Below are 15,137 nucleotides of genomic sequence, written 5' to 3'. Positions count from 1 at the left end.
CTCCAATTTCAAATAACCTTCCCACCCATTCCCCACCTCCCCTTCCAGCGCCACATCCTCCCTTCCACTGCAGCTTCTAACCCTCTCTTCCAGCCACCAACCAGATTCATCCCTCACATTGACCAACCACATCATACCTACTACCAGTTTCCACCACCATCCCACCCACCCTCTTTGTCTGCAGCTCCCCCTTCCCCTATATCTGGTCCTTAAAAAGGGTTAACATCCAAAACACTGACAGCTCCTCTCCTCCACATGCTGCCCGGCCTGCTGTGTTCTTCCAACCTCCTGTTTGTTTACAAGCGATTAAACATCTCTTGTGGTTGCATCAAAAAGTGTTTCACCCATTTGGGGCTCTGCTCTCTCCCCCAGGTGAGAATAAGCAATTATTTATTTGTAGCAGGTCAATAAGTTTTTAAAATACATTTGGGAACACACCTTAGACAGGGTTGTTTCTAAATCAGTAATCTCAACACCTGAAGACCACAATCTATGATGCTACTGGTGGCCTCATATCACTGGAAGCTGTTGCATGAACATGGTTATAATTATAGAGTGCATTTCTGTTTTCAGCTCCCCCAGCTTTGTAATCTAGTAGCATGTACCCCTACCTATGGTTTTGAGACAGCCTTTTAACAGTTTGCAGTAGATGACAGTCAGATCTACATCCACACTCTGCTCTTCAACTTGTGTGGTGGCTCAAAGGATGCATTGCTGAAGAACAGAATTCTTCCCACTCCACTCATTTTTCCACTGCTAGCTCCCAGCACACACGGGTCAGAATGAGATGCGGATCCCTTTATTGAGCAGCAACTTCCAGAAAATCATGCAATGTACCAAAGTAACATCCTATCCATTTTGCTCTCCTATGAATTGTCCTGATTAGTAAATGAAAAGCTCCTACATTCCCTTTTTAGAAATACTTGTCAGTACCAGCGAATGACTACCTGTAGGAACTGTACTTAAGCACAGCATTATTATGGCTACTGCCCTTGTGAACAATGTTGAATGAGTCTCTGCTGTTGTACCAGGTTGCTGTGACAGCTCTGTGAAATTTATATCAATGGGTATACATTAGAATGTGGAAATTATGATGCAAATCTCTTGCAGTTCCATCATCAACAGGCACAGCCTTCAGCATCCCTGCCTTGCTCCATCATTAAGAACCTAATAGTGTCACCTACCTATGCCTCAATTAACTGCCTCACATTCTTGTGAAGTGCCATTTTGTATATTTGGTAGTTTAAGGACATACCAGTGCCAATGTTTATTAAAAAATTGTAGATCTGAGTTTAGAAAACAGAAGTCACATTTTGACTGAAATATTTTAATTAAGTTTTGGTCAAAAAGGTCATGAAGTAAACTTAATTCACACATAGCAAGAATAAAAAACCCACACACATCCACCCATACTTTAGTTGGGCAATAAGAGTTTTACTATAAAGATTTCTTTTTAAAAATGGAAAACATTCCCTTAAGGAGTCTAGGTATATAAGTCAACTGATTTTTATCCAGTTTATAATATATAAAAAAATTAATAGAATATCCATCTCACATCCGATTACTACCTTGAACATGGGAGGGTTACATGATTCTCAGTATTTTCACAGAAATACAAATGGTACATTATGGGGCAGTAAAAATGAAAGCCAGATTGTCATTTTCAACAACTTTCAAGGGTTGACTTAAGAGTGCTATGTGTTGAGCAAAAAGGCTGCCCGAGCAAACAGGAGTCAAAAATGCCATTTGTTTACACTGGAAAATACAGGAAAGGTTTAACAACTCCTTAGTCAACTTCACTTAACAATTTAACATCTTTTGGATCACGGGTTAAACAACTTCAAAGGTCAAAACTGTGTTTACAAATAAATTACATGGTCCATTGTACGTTGTAAAAAAATAAGCATTTCTAAGGTCAACTAATAATGCTACACTACAGTAACCATGCTGTGAAGAAATTGAGCCAACGGGTTTCTGTCTTGACTTATGCGTTGCTTGGTTTTGTCTCTTCCACCTTAATTCTAGAGAGTAAAGCATATCAAATTGGTGAGCTGCACAAAGGTTCACGTTAGAATTGCGACATTACTATTACACTAGTCATGTTAACTGTGCAATGCCTTAGATCAATCATATTCTTGGGAGGGGGGTGTCAAAATGTTACCCCATTAATCACCCAAGCTAGATATCTTACTCAAATCCACTTAAGTGCTGAGGCCCATTGCTTGCTTGCTTGCTTCTTCCAGCATTGTGCATTCCACACACACCATGCAATTCTAGCCCAGTTTTCTCCTGCTGTAAAGGAGATGCAAATATTTAAGCCGTCACCTAATCTAACGTGTACAGTAACTAAGTCCCAGGAGCATATAACTGCCAGCTATCTGCTTAACCATGAAGACAGGAGAATAAGCACTCAGTCAAATACTATAGCAATGAACAAATGGGTTAAGTATAATTATAATGTTCTTCATAAATTTTGGCTCAGTTTATGTACCGATACTCTTAAGTTTGGAAATGTACAGCAGTTCTTGACTGTAGAATATACAGTAACTTATGGAAATTACTCTACTTGACACTTCCAAAAGGATGAGCCCATAACTGATCATGTTCCATTAACCAAATTGGTCCAAAATAAGATCACAACCAACTCCAACTACCCAAACTCCCAGGGTCCTAGATCCATATTACTGCCACTTCCTCACACAGAAACAAAGCAATTTTACCCCTTACACAAATACAATTTTCCTGACAATCAGGAAGTTTGAAATCCACAGCCCAGATTACAGAAATGGATTACAAGAAATACAAAACAAGTGAAGCACATGCACGTCAGAGAGAAGGGTGCTGAAAACAGAAGAATAACAGTGCGTACAAGAGTGAGGGAGGTCCAGAAAGTGTGAGAGAGCATGAATGTAGATGATGCATTCTTACAAGTGAAACACAAAGCCAATATGCAGGTAAGTACCTGAGAGAGAGACAGGCAGCACAGACAGACAGATATCAGCAATTACCTACCAACTGCCTGAGACCACATGCAAAGGGTACAGAAGGTTCATGTCCACCACACAGAAAGCAAGAAAAAAGGTGTGCAGGGGGTAAAAGATTAAAGAACATAAGGTGGTACAGTAAATATGATTAAGCAAAAAACATATGATTTAGACAGGCAGGCAGAAGACACTGTGTAGAACAAAATAAAACAAGCCAAAGAGAGAAATGGGGAAACAATACTGAGAATAGCTTTTAATTTTTCTGCTTGAAAAAAAACCTGTCAAACTATAGACAGATAAAAATCATACCCTTTAGTTTCTAACTTCTCTGGAACACCATCTTTGGCCTTTTCTTCCTCTTTCCCATCTGGAAAACAGAAACATTTCTTAATCACTTAAATACTGAAGTTAAGCTGTCAAACTGGCGGCAACTACGTATTTGACGTAATTTAGGAACACATATGCACACAGTTCCAAACACAACAAAATACAAAACACATGTGATGCTGTGGGTAACATGTACTTCGTACAAGTGGGGAAGGGCATGTGATTTTCAAATGGATTCATTGGTAGGGCGAGGGGACGCTAGGACAGGCAATCAAACCATTCACATCTCTCTCTCACTTAATGGTATGCTGATCAAATTCCAACATTCTTTAGGCACATTATAGACTTCTCCTCCATAACAAGAGTAGCTCTAAGAGAAATCAATCCAATCAAAGTAACTGGGTCAAGTCCTTAGTGCCAACACTGTGCTACCCACTGAATCTGATCAATCAAAAGTTAATACCAAAATCTGTAAAGTTTTTGAACTTTGGAAACTTTACATTCTCCTTCAGCACAATCAGATAACTGTCACCAACCTGCTTTTTTCTCCTCTCCCTCTTTCTCTTCTTCCACTTTGGCACGCTTTAGTTTCTTGTAATTTGCAGTGTTTCGTCGTCCTCCTTCCCCTTCATCTTCAGAATCCGAGAACTCTTCATCACAAGCTATTCTTTTGTCTGAAGCACGGACTGTCAAGAAAGAAAGCAGATGCCTAAAAAAGTTACTTTGACTAATTTGCGGTGACTTGCTTTTGAATCTATAACAAAACATTGAGCCTCTACTAAGATTCCACTGTTAACTTGATCCTGAATTCAGGTACTATGAGATTGCTTAAAGCTATATGCAGTGGCTGGACAGTGCCTGAAATTAGTTATGCTGCGTACCCAAAAATCCTTTGAAAGGAAACAACATAATTTGCTAAACTTCATTCCTCCCATGTTTTTTTTCCTGCCAATATTCAAAATCTTTTGAGATATTTACAAGACCAGCCATGCTGTTATCCATTTAACTCTTCCTCTACGTCCAGAATACTGTCAAAATTGTGTTTTCCTTTTACAAAAGAAAAATTCTATACAATTATAATTCTGACTCCAGGCTTCTTCCCTTCAACATTTTCAGATGGTAGTGGTTTTCATGGGCAACTGAATTTTCTTCTTTTTCACTAGATACTTATCAGTTCTGTTAGAGAACAGAGAAGAACATGAACAGCTAAAATCCTGATCTCCCCCACCAATTCCAATGACCTTAAAGACAAATTAAGTATTGCTACCACCACAGCTGCTGAAATGCACTAATTTAACACAAATCAAAGAAATAATATTAAACCCATCTGATGAATATGATTTTAACATAGGAACATAGAAGATAGGAGCAGGAGGCGGCCATTCGGCCCTTGAAGACGGCTCTGCCATTTTTCATGATCACGGCTGACCATCCAACTCAGTAGCCTAATCCAGCTTTCTCGCCATAAGCTTTGATCCCATTTGCCCTAACTGTTAGTACATTCAATGCTTTGGCTTCAACAACTTCCTGTGGAATGAATTCCAAAGTTCACGACTCTTTGGATGAAGAAATGTCTTCTCATCTCCATCCTAACTGGTCTTCTCCAAATCCTCAGACTGTGACCCCCTGGTTCTGGACACACCCATCATTGGGAACATCCTCACTGCATCTACTCTGTCTAGTCCTGTTAGAATTTTGTAAGGCGGTGAGATCCTCCCATTCGTCTGAACTAGCCAGTCTCTCCTGATTCATCAGTCCTGCCATCCCCAGAATCACTGCTCTCCCTCAAGAACAAGGGCATCCTTCCTCAGAAAAGGAGGCCAAAACTGCATGCAATATTCCAAATGTGGTCTCCCCAAGGCCCTATATAACTGTAACAACACATCCCTGCTCCTGGACTCTAAATCTCTCACAATGAAGGCCATCATGCCATCCTTACTGCCTGCTGCATCTGCATGCTTACCTTCAGTGACTGGTGCACAAGGACACCCAGGTCCTGCTGCACACTTCTCTCCCAATTTGCAGCCATTCAGGTAATAATCTGCCTTCTTGTTTGTGCTTCCAAAGTGAATAACCTCACATTTTTCCAAATTATACTGCATTTGCCATTGATTTGCACACACACCCAACCTGTCCAGATCATGCTGAAGGATCTCTATGTTCTTGTCACAGCTCACCCTCTCACCTGACTTGGTATCATCTGCAAACTTGGAGATGTTACATGTTGTTCCCTTATCCAAATCATTTATATTGTGAATAGCTGGGGTCCCAGCACCAATCCCTGTCGCACCGAACTAGTTACTGCCTGCCACTTTGAAAGGACCCATTAATTCTTACTGTTTGTTTCCTCTGTCAACCAATTTTCTATCCATCTCAATACACTTACCCAATCCCATGCGCTTTAATCTTGCGCAATAATTTCTCATGCATGACTTTGAAAAGCTGAAACGCTTTTTGTATTACCTTGGGACAAATGACATGTTGGGAGGTTAATACAACAGAACACCACTCTCAAATTTAGGTAGCATTGTAGAGGGTAGATGATCGCACAAAATTAGAAAGGAATGTTGTTAAACGAAGTGGACGGGCAAAATTTCTTCAAAATGGAGTTCAACGTAAGCAAACGTAAGGTTATCCATTTTGGACTGAAAAAAGATTGATTAGGCTACTTTCTAGATGGTATCAAATTAAATTCAGTGGATGTCCAAACAGAATTAGGAGTTCAGGCACAAACATCTTTGAAAGTTACAAACAGATAGAGACAATAATTAAGAAAGCTAATGGAATGTTGGCCTTTGTATCCACAGGACTAGAATATAAGAACGCAGAAGTTACGTGGCAGTCATACAAAACACCTAGTAGACCCCACATGGCGTACTGAAAGCAAATCTGAGCACTCTACATTGTGGATATATCAGCATTAGGAGTACAACATAGATATCATTCTTGTAAATCCAGACTTCAGGGGTTAAGTTACGAGAAGCTACTACATAAACTAAGCCTGCTTTCTCTAGAATTTACGAGGTTAAAGGGTGGGACGTGTTTGCAACACTTCCACAAATGATAGTGGTTGCTAGATCAATAAGTTTTAAAGTGGAGATAGGTAAATTTGTGTCAAGCAACGGTATTAAGGGATATGGGTCAAAGGCAGTTATATGAAGTGAGGCCACAGATAAACCATGATTTTTTCGGATGACAGAATAGACTCGAGGGTTGAATGGCCTATTCCTGTTCTTGTGTCCAACAAACAGGCTCCAAGTGAATTATACTTGGGAGAAAAAAAAACTGGTCAGTGTTTTTCTTTCAAAAAAAATTGATTGATCTCAATATATTCTATTTTTTGAGTATTAAGTGTTGAACACCAGAGGTTAAATGTTGGTTGGATAGAGATACTTCTGGCACATCACAAAACTCCAAACCCACTGATTATTTGTTTCTCACCTCTCACAGCCAATGTTTAAATAGTTAATTGGTATAGCCTGATTCAGGAAGCAAACTTAGTGCCCCCATTTATCCAATGATGTCAGAAACAAAACTGAAAGACTTATTCCATAATCAATGCTGAATTATTCGCTCACTATCACAAATAACTTCATTATCCCAAGAAATGAGAAAAATCCAACAATCCTAGTTGCTTCCAAGATAGTACGCCTGTCAAGGAAAGGGATAGGCTCAAACACGATACTTTCTCCAATAGGTTCTGTATGCAAGCACAAACAGATCTCTCCAGGGAGCCTTTGTTACAACCAGGCTCAAACAGAACTCAGCAGTTTCAGAAGAAAGAAAACATTGTATTATAAATTCTGGATTTGTACAAAGTTTAAACAAAACAAACACAGAACTCACTTGAAATGCGTTTGTCTGCATCTTCCTCCTCCTCATCCCCACTATCTTCGGGAACCGCATCCTCTGGGATAGCCTGCATCTGAACGCCTGGTGCATGGGGCAGCATGCGTAGGTTTTCAAACAAACGTTGCCTATGAATTTACAGTCAATAATTATATTTCTATGGCACACAGTCAAAGCTAATTGGTTTAAAATAAAAAAGGCTGACTATCCAATCATTGAGGGAAGGTTAGCATTAAGGTCATCAGCTTTATCAGGATCAAACTGGTCTGGGTATTGTTAGCACTTCAGGCTTCCTTTTCATTATTTTCTGAAACATTTCAAAAGCACTTCCAAACTCTATTATACAAAGTAGCAACATTTTATAAACAGAACTGTGAACGACTGTCATCCCTACAATCGTTCCTCTGCATCTGCAAAATCACAAATCACAAGCTTGCGTATTTGCACCAAGAAAAGTTACCAACCATTTAAAATTCCACAAACAAAACTGAACTACGTACGATCACTGTCAACTTTTGCAGCAATCCTGATCCCTGACCAGTCCCAGCTCTTCCCCTCAACAAGGGCACAGGTGCGCGGGAGGATAAACAGATTGAGGACAGCCATCAAATGGAGGTAGCGGAGGATGGGGGGTGGGGGGGGGGGGTGGCGCGAGGCACGTGTGCACCACCTTCCCCCTCCCACATCCTGTAATCATACTGAACACCACCCAGCCCCGGTATGCAAAACTTCTCAAAACTCTCATTGGTAAGTTAAAATACACTACAATTTTAATCTGTTAATATTAACTTTTATTTCAGATGTTTAGTGTTTATCATTTAACCCAAAAAATAATTTTGGGTTCTGGGAACCTAACTTCATCTTTACCAGAAGTCCTTATGCTCCGCAGTCATTAACTCATCATTCGCAAGAGGTTTTCAGGAACAGAAACCTCATTAAAACAGAGGAATGACTGGACATCACAAAAGGTGAGCCAGCTGCAATTTTAAGAAACATTTAACTATTCTCATTTTGTGCAATGCACAGCAGTCTAAGCTGGAAGAGTTGATATCACTCCCATTGAGTTCAATCATGGGTACAATTCTCTAGGTACAGCTCACCGTACTAATGTTCCTCCCTTTCTAATCTGCAGTTCTAAGGTGAAAAGCTTAAAGGCAAAACAGGTTGGGACTCTATTCACTGAAATTTAGAAGACTGAGAGGTGGATCTCATTGAAACATATAGGATTAGATTAGATCCCTACAGTGTCGAAACAGGCCCTTCAGCACAACAAGTCCATGCCGCCCCCTGAGCAGCCCACCCAGACCCATCCCCCTACAACCCACACACCCCTGAGCACTATGGGCAATTTAGCATGGCCGATCCACCTAGCCTGCCCATCTTTGGACTGTCAGGGGAAACCAGAGCACCGGGTGAAAACCCACGCAGACATGGGGAGAATGTGCAAACTCCACACAGACAGTTGTCCAAGGTTGGAATCGAACCTGGGGCCCTGGTGCTGTGAGGCTGCAGTGCTAACCACTGAGCCACTGTGCTGCCCAATTGTTAAGGGTTTTGACAGTGAATGCTGAGAGGATGTTTCCCCTCATGGGAGAGTCTAGAAGCACAGGGTGTCATCTCATTAATAAAGCCGCACCAATACATGACCAGCATTAGGTGAAATTTCTTCTCTCAGAGGACTGAGTATTTTAGGAACTCCGTCACAAAGAGCTGTGGGGGCAGAATCCTTGTGTATATTTCGGCCAAGATAGATTTTTGATCAGTAGAGGAAATCATTGCAAGGTTATAGGGAAAAATGCAGGAAAAGTGACTTAACGAATCACTTCAGCCAGGATTCTACTGAATGGTGGAGCAGGTCTGAGGGGCCGAATGGCCTATTGCTGTTCCTATTTACTGTGGTTTTACGTAGGGACCTCCAATTTTCTAAAAAAAATAGAAAACCTACAAAAGCATCGATTTTTAGCTAGATGAGTGATTACAATGGTGAGCTTAAACAAGATAATAACAATGAGAACATCTTATGCCTAAACTGAAATTTTAGCACAAAAACTTGCACCTCAAAAAACTTCCAATTTCACCTCTAACATCAAGTCTTTCTGTTCCTGCCTCAGCTCAAAACCTGCAGGCATCCGCCTCCACATTTCTGGCAGCAGCAGCAGTCTCCACCATCCAATCTTCTCCTCTCCAGCTCCTCTTCCTCCATAAACTTCCAGATCATCCAAAAATTCTGCTCACCAAATCCTACCCCACACCTAGCTCCACACTACACAGGTCCTGTTTTCATTCTGCATGTTAGGGATTTTGATGGACAGAGTCAATTTATAACTTCCATCCGAGTGATTAAATCATAACATGGTGAGACTTACCCCAATTCTGTAACCCTGGATGTACAATTAGCTTGTCAGAAGGTAGTGCCTAAGCACTACATTTTTTCCACTCCCATGCCTCCCCCAAAAATAATCTAGCAAGTCTATTCGACATTTATATTTATAATCAAAAAGCATTGGATTGGATTCCTTAAAGTAATTACTATGCACTAGCTAATGAAATGCAACTTGCCAAATGTTAGCAATGCACTGATCAACACAGAACTTGCATCATACTGGATCAATTCATTTAAACTAATCAGAGAATATACAATGGTTTCACCACTCACACAGAAGATTTTATGAACTGTTGCTCATATACAAATATATGTTGCTTTCTTATTCAGCACAAGGCAGGTCTGAAACAAACTACAAATTATTAAGAAAATAATAAATTAAATAGAAAAGCCTAACTTGACAGCACCATTTAATATCAATAACAGAAATTACATACTTTATCTTTTCCAGGTACTCATTGGTGTTCTGATTTGTCATATTGGAAGGACTAATGTGCAGCTTAAAGTCTGGTCCAAAGTACTCAAAATAATCGTTGTATGGCAGTTCTGAAAAGCAAAAACATCCATTTACAATTATCCCTTCTCAAACGAGACAAGTGGGTTCTCAGTACAGATTATACAGCATTGAGCTTTTGCACAATAGTCAAACTGGGATGCTGTGTTCTGCAAAATCCATTACATCCATTATATGAATAAGTAATTAAGGACACAAACCAGGCACCAACATGGATACCTTGGTATCCAATGTGCTAGCCTTTAAGAACTTTCATGGGATATGCCAATCCTTTTACATAATATTTCTGCACTTCAAAGCTGTACCAACAACTGTCATTGTAATCCTGCAGCAAGGATCTTAGTTCAGGGACGGGGCCAGGATGCAACTCTGGGCCCTTTGTTGGCTCTCATAGCACTCAGTCGCTTGGAAATACTGACATCTTTGCCTTACAGCGATTTGCCTTTGAGCTTTGTTCCCTCAGCCACAGACACCAGATTCATTACTGCTGCCTTGCCATTTGCAAATGGCTATTTTAGAATTGAGCCTGCTCCCAGCAGTGTATTCATTCAATGCTGCTATCTCTTGCTCCTCAACTAAAGTGTATGCTTGATTGATCTCTGGCTGACAATACAGTTGAGGTTTAGTGCAGAATATGGATTACTTGCAGACAGCGAGGCTGTGTTTTGGGAGTTCTGGCATCAATGGCATGCAGTATTTTGGTGTCTCATGTCTAACCTCATTTACTATGTTCATCTGACACCCATCACGCCGACCCTCCACCTCAGACCGGAAGCAGAAGCTAATATAGAACTTCAGAGAAAATAAAAATCAAAATACTCCAGATGTTGGAAATCTGAAACAAACAACAGAAAATTCTGGAGAAACTCAACAGCTCTGACATCGGTGAGAGAATGAGACATTTTGATTCCTTTGACTTTTCTCAAAACAAATATTTTAAAATAATTATTACATTTACAACATTAACTACAGACGTTCATGGCCTCCGACATCCATCACATGCTTCTTTCCAACTTTATGGGGCCTTGCGAGCAGTAAATTCACTTACCATTTGGAATCTCCGAGTCCAAAGCTACAGAAGTCTCATATGTCCAGCATCGAGCTACATTACGAATTGTGTATCCTCCACCTCCCAACATCAGTAAAGGCAGATTAAAGGTCTTCACAAATTCCACACATTTAGCATGGCCTGTGAATAAATCAAAAAATCTTCTATAAAACACTGACCCTAATATCGATTAGTGATTGATTAACATTTGATTGGAACACTAACCCTCAGATTTAATGCTGTGGATGTCTTAATGTATATGATCTATTATGTTTAAGATTATCATCCCAATCTTGGAGGGGGCAAAATACGAGGGAAGTGAAAACATATATACAACTATAGTGAATATTTATGAGCGAATATCGGTCAGCTTCATAGGGACTGCCATTTAAGAACTCCCATCTTCAGCTGTTCTGACAATAGAGACTTCTTGCATGCATTCGTAGCACCTTTAACATCAGTGGAAATTAGCACTTCAGATCCACTTAAAGGGAGTGACATTGGTGGTTATATGGTAAAACAAAGGACCATACAGCACATCCATCCATACCAGAAAGATTAGCACCATTTGCAATTAACCACAGAGCTGATATTGACTGCTGAAAGTATTCTAGTTACGGAAGTCACCGACGCATAGAACATTACAGCACAGTACAGGCCCTTCGGCCCTCGATGTTGTGCCGACCTGTCATACCGATCTCAAGCCCATCTAACCTACACTATTCCATGTACGTCCATATGCTTGTCCAATGACGACTTAAATGTATCTAAAGTTGGCGAATCTACTACCACTGCAGGCAAAGCATTCCATTCCCTTACTACTCTCCGAGTAAAGAAACTACCTCTGACATCTGTCCTATATCTTTCACCCCTCAATTTAAAGCTGTGCCCCCTCGTGCTCGCCGTCACCATCCTAGGAAAAAGGCTCTCCCTATCCACCCTATCTAACCCTCTGGTTATTTTATAGGTTTCAATTAAGTCACCTCTCAACCTTCTTCTAATGAAAACAGCCTCAAGTCCCTCAGCCTTTCCTCGTAAGGCCTTCCCTCCATACCAGGCAACATCCTAGTAAATCTCCTCTGCACCCTTTCCAAAGCTTCCACATCCAGTCGCACCAGAGTTTTAGAGATAATGGGAACTGCAGATGCTGGAGATTCCAAGATAATAAAATGTGAGGCTGGATGAACACAGCAGGCCAAGCAGCATCTCAGGAGCACAAAAGCTGACGTTTCGGGCCTAGACCCTTCATCAGAGAGCACCAGAGTTTTGTACAGCTTCACCATAACCTCCTGGTTCCGGAACTCGATCCCTCTACTAATAAAAGCTAAAACACTGTATGCCTTCTTAACAGCCCTGTCAACCTGGGTGGCAACTTTCAAGGATCTGTGTACATGGACACCGATATCTCTCTGCTCATCTACACTGCTAAGAATCTTACCATTAGCCCTGTACTTTGCCTTCCGGTTACTCCTACCAAAGTGCATCACCTCACACTTGTCTGCATGGCACATTGTTCAACAGTGCTGTAATGTTCTATGTTCTATATTACCCCAAATGTGACTTACTGCCTTCACAGTCAAACACACTGACTTGGCACCCCACAGCCTTCTGAAACAATGAATTCCACAGTTTCTCCAACCTCTGGCTGAAGAAACTTTCCTTCATCTCAGTTATAAAGGACCACCCCTTCACTCAGACTGTACACTCAAGTCTTAGTCTCTTCCATGAGTCAAAACATTTCTCTTATGCATACTCTATCCAGGGCTTTAAGCGTTGTAATAATTGAGAATCTTAAGGACAGCGAAGAAAATATGCAAGAAGGGTCAAAATAACAGAAAGGATCAATGAATAAATACAAAATGAGAGAACATTAATCAAATATCACTTTAGTAAGCTTATCCATCAGGCATATATTAAATTAAAACTGAATTACTGTACCTTTAATAGTGAGGTTAAAACAGCCAAGTCTATCCCCAGACAAAGAATCAGCACCACACTGCAATGCAATAGCACTGGGCTGGTACATTTCCATCACCTTACATATAATCTAGTAAAAAAAGAAAGTACGATATGGTAAAACCCGAGTCCCTGTACAACAAGCTCTGAAACATGCCAAGAATGGTTCAAGCAAAGCCAAAACAACATTTTAAGGCCAAAAAAAACTTGAAGTTACTTTCACATACTTCATACAGTTTGAAGCATCATGAAGTGGCCTTGGACATCAGAGATAAATATGACACATACATTCAGTCTACTAGACATCAGCTTTGGAAGAACTGCACTTAGAGAACTACTTACAGGTTTGAATATGGCTTCATAAGATTCATCATCAATTCCATCTCGCAATGGGAAATTTACAGCATAGTATTTGCCTTTGCCCGCACCTATATCCTGTGCAACAGAAAAGGCTCAATTCAGCTTCCTAGAAAGCAAATATATAAGCAAATATACAATACTAATTTACATGAAAATGCAATAATACTTAACTGAGCCAAATCAATACTTTGCACAAATTTATTACTTCTTCACTTTGATACTATTCATCGCTATGTATTAAACCAAAATGCTTTACAGAACCAAAACGTAGGAGCACGCCATTTGATCCTTCAAGCCTCCTCCATCATTCAATATGATCAAAGCTGACAATTAAAATCAGTACCCTGTTCCTGCCTTATCCCATATCCATTGATCCCTTTCTTCAAAGTCTTCAATGTCTTGGTCTCAACAGTTTCTTGTGGAGGAGAACTCCACAGGCTCATCACTCGTTGACAGGGAAAATTCTTTAAGTCTTGATTGGCCTAGCCTTTATCCTCAGGCTGTGGCCCCTAGTTCTAGATTCTCCAAAAAAAATCATTTCTGCATTGATTCCAGGTCTTACCAATGCCTATTGTAGTTGCAGAAAGCCATTCTTGTTCCTGTACTTGAATCCTCTCACTATGAAGGCCAACATGTCACTTGCCTTCTTCACCATCTGCAGTACATGCGATACTTCCTTTCAGCAACTGGTGTACCAAAATAGAGGTCAATCTGCACCTCCCCCTTTCTCAACCTATCCCTATTTAGGTAATCTGCCTACCTATATTTGTTACCCAAGTGGACAGCCTTACATTTATTCACAGTATACTAGATCCACCATGAGTTTGCTCACTTAACTTGTTCAAATCACACTGAAGCTTATCTGCATCCTCCTCACAGCTCACCCTTACACTGAGCTTTGTCTCATCTGCAAATTTAGATGTAGGACATGAAGTTTCCTCATCTAAATCATTTTTAAAAAAAAAAATATACTTTGTGAATAGCTGCAGTCCAAATGTTGATTCCAGCAGTATCCTCTAGTCACTGCCTGCTACTGTTTATTCTTACCGTTTCCTGACTATCAACCAGTTCTCAATCTATTTTAGTACGTGACCTCCAATCCCACATACTTTAGTTCTGTATGCTAATATCGTGAGTCCTTAATGAAAGCCTTCTGAAAAATCCAAGAAAACTTCCATGGCTGCCCCTTATCCATGCTGAGTTACATACTCAAAAAATTTCAGCAGATCTGCCCCTTCATAAATCCACACTGACTCTATCTGATCTTGTTACTATCTTCCAAATGCTCTGCAACTACATCTTTCATTTTCAACTCTTGCATTTCTCCCACTACCAACTTTGAGCTAACTAGTCTATACTTTGTTTTCTCTCTCACTTCCTAAATAAGTGGAGTTACATTAGCTATCCTCCAATCTGTAAACACTGCTCCAAAGTCCACAAAAGTTTGGAAGATGACCACTAGTGTACTTTCTCTTGCGTTCGGGTTGGACAATTTTCCCCCTCTTAATCAGACTGTCTCCCTTTGCTGGGCCTAAACTGTTCCCAAATCCTTAAGTATTTTTGTTTTAATGGACTAATTAGTATGCTGCTTCCTTGGATTTTACGTGACCCTATTTTCCCTTGTTAGCCAGAGTCGGACTATGTTTCTTGACTTCTTTTTGCACCAGATTGGAACGAGGTTGTTGACTTCCTCACTGAGCTGGCTTGTTCTCGTTC

At 40.4% G+C, this 15,137-nt stretch overlaps 1 protein-coding gene across 1 annotated transcript in view; it reads right to left on the bottom strand.

Annotated features, from left to right (window-relative positions):
- Positions 1-1,311: 1,311 nt before the first annotated feature.
- The window catches only part of hdac1 (histone deacetylase 1), a 31,818-nt gene continuing 17,992 nt past the window's right edge, over positions 1,312-15,137 (bottom strand). The window contains exons 7-14 of the mRNA XM_048558089.1: positions 13,404-13,496; positions 13,044-13,152; positions 11,106-11,246; positions 9,981-10,089; positions 7,158-7,288; positions 3,848-3,997; positions 3,294-3,351; positions 1,312-2,021 (exon numbers count right to left, since the gene is read on the bottom strand). Coding sequence (XP_048414046.1) covers positions 1,985-2,021; positions 3,294-3,351; positions 3,848-3,997; positions 7,158-7,288; positions 9,981-10,089; positions 11,106-11,246; positions 13,044-13,152; positions 13,404-13,496 — 828 coding nt within the window. The 3' untranslated portion in view covers positions 1,312-1,984. The remainder of the gene's footprint in view (positions 2,022-3,293; positions 3,352-3,847; positions 3,998-7,157; positions 7,289-9,980; positions 10,090-11,105; positions 11,247-13,043; positions 13,153-13,403; positions 13,497-15,137) is intronic.

This window comes from Stegostoma tigrinum, chromosome 24 (genome assembly GCF_030684315.1).
Source record: "Stegostoma tigrinum isolate sSteTig4 chromosome 24, sSteTig4.hap1, whole genome shotgun sequence".
In the NCBI taxonomy this organism is placed as follows: domain Eukaryota; kingdom Metazoa; phylum Chordata; class Chondrichthyes; order Orectolobiformes; family Stegostomatidae; genus Stegostoma; species Stegostoma tigrinum.
Note: the sequence above shows the minus strand (reverse complement) of the source record. Positions and strands in the feature narration are given on the sequence as shown.